The sequence below is a fragment of the Buceros rhinoceros genome, unplaced genomic scaffold, assembly GCF_000710305.1.
Source record: "Buceros rhinoceros silvestris isolate BGI_N320 unplaced genomic scaffold, ASM71030v1 scaffold4167, whole genome shotgun sequence".
In the NCBI taxonomy this organism is placed as follows: domain Eukaryota; kingdom Metazoa; phylum Chordata; class Aves; order Bucerotiformes; family Bucerotidae; genus Buceros; species Buceros rhinoceros.
Genome location: NW_010422596.1, coordinates 3215 through 4566, shown reverse-complemented (window position 1 = coordinate 4566; position 1352 = coordinate 3215). Strand labels below are relative to the sequence as shown.

The following is a 1352-nucleotide window of genomic DNA, read 5'->3' as shown; positions in this document are numbered from 1 at the left end:
GGCCGGAGACGCAGGCTACAACGCGTGGCTGCGCTACGAGCTGTTGGAGCTGCAGGGGCAGGGCCCGTTCCGCGTGGGTCTGTACAGCGGTGAGGTGAGCACGGTGCGGGCGCTGGAGGAGGTGGATGGCGCACAGCAGCGTCTGGTGATCATGGTGCGGGACCATGGGGAGCCATCACGCTCAACTACAGCCACACTGAGCCTGTCGCTGTTGGAGTTTGCCGAAGCGACACTGGCAGTGGGGGCGGGGCTACGGCCAGCAGCGAGTGTGGAGGGTGGTGCATTGTCATCGACAAACATTTGGCTGGTGGTGGCCATCTGTGCAGTGTCGAGTGTGTTCCTGCTGGCGGTGGTGCTATACGGTGTGTCGCGGTGGGCACCGCCGTTGGGTGTGCTGTCAGGTGCCGGTCCAACAACGCTGGTGTGCGCCAGCGAAGTGGGGAGCTGGTCGTACTCGCAGCGCCAGAGCCGGAGTCTTTGCGTGGCGGAGGGCGCAGGCAAGAGCGACCTGATGGTTTTCACCCCCAACTTTCCCCTGCCACTGGCGAGCCCTGCGGCGAAGGAGACACAGCCCTCTCTCCTGGACACGGTCAGTGGCCCTTTCTTGCCTTTCTCGTCTCAGGCCCCTGCCTTCTCTCCTTCCTCCCCTGCCGCCCCTCACTTCAGCATTCTTGCCCTTCTCATCTTCCCCTGGGCAGGCTCTGGAGCGAGGTGGTCTCATCCTCTGGGCTGGGGGCAGTGGTTGTTTGGCTAGTGCTTAAGGATGTTAATATGATCTTCGCATCTGCCTTTGTGTCCTTGCTGGAGCCCCTTGGCTTTCACTAGGTGGGTTGTCGGGAGGGTGAAAACGTAAAGGTGTTGTCTCACCCCGCAGTAGTTACCGTCCACAGCTGAGGTTTGCTGTTTTGGGTATGCCCAGTCATTCTCTCCTAGAATGAAATCACTGCTCTTGCTTGCTTCCACCGGAGCTTGCTGAATGAGTTGAAGACACGCAAGTCATGGTGGTGATGATGTCTCTGGCCCTAATTACTTCTGTGTAACTTTCTTGACTTGTCTGTTACCCTAATTTTTTTCCTGTTGTAAATGCCACCCTCTTCTTTGTTTGTCCTCCTCTGCAAGAAAGGTGATACTAGGGACTTCAGGGTTTTTTCTCCATTTTTCTTAGCCTACCACAGTCATCATGAAAGCAGACAAGGCAATAGCAACTTTTTTTTTTCTTTCCCCTGCCATTTATTTGGTAACCGTTTAGTCACATAATGTGTTCAGGCAGAGGAGTTACCCTCAAGGTAGATATTGGTAAAGGATATTTTTCTGCTTTTGCTCCTCTGTCCCCCAGATTTCCACTTGCATTC

General features: G+C 55.4%; 1 protein-coding gene across 1 annotated transcript in view; it reads left to right on the top strand.

The window, feature by feature from the left end:
- Positions 1–589, top strand: part of LOC104496893 (protocadherin alpha-3-like) — a gene marked incomplete at both ends in the record, with an annotated part of 2467 nt that extends 1878 nt beyond the window's left edge. The window contains one exon of the mRNA XM_010140081.1: positions 95–589. Within this exon, the coding sequence (XP_010138383.1) occupies positions 95–589 (495 nt within the window). The remainder of the gene's footprint in view (positions 1–94) is intronic.
- Between the last annotated feature and the right edge of the window lie 763 nt (positions 590–1352).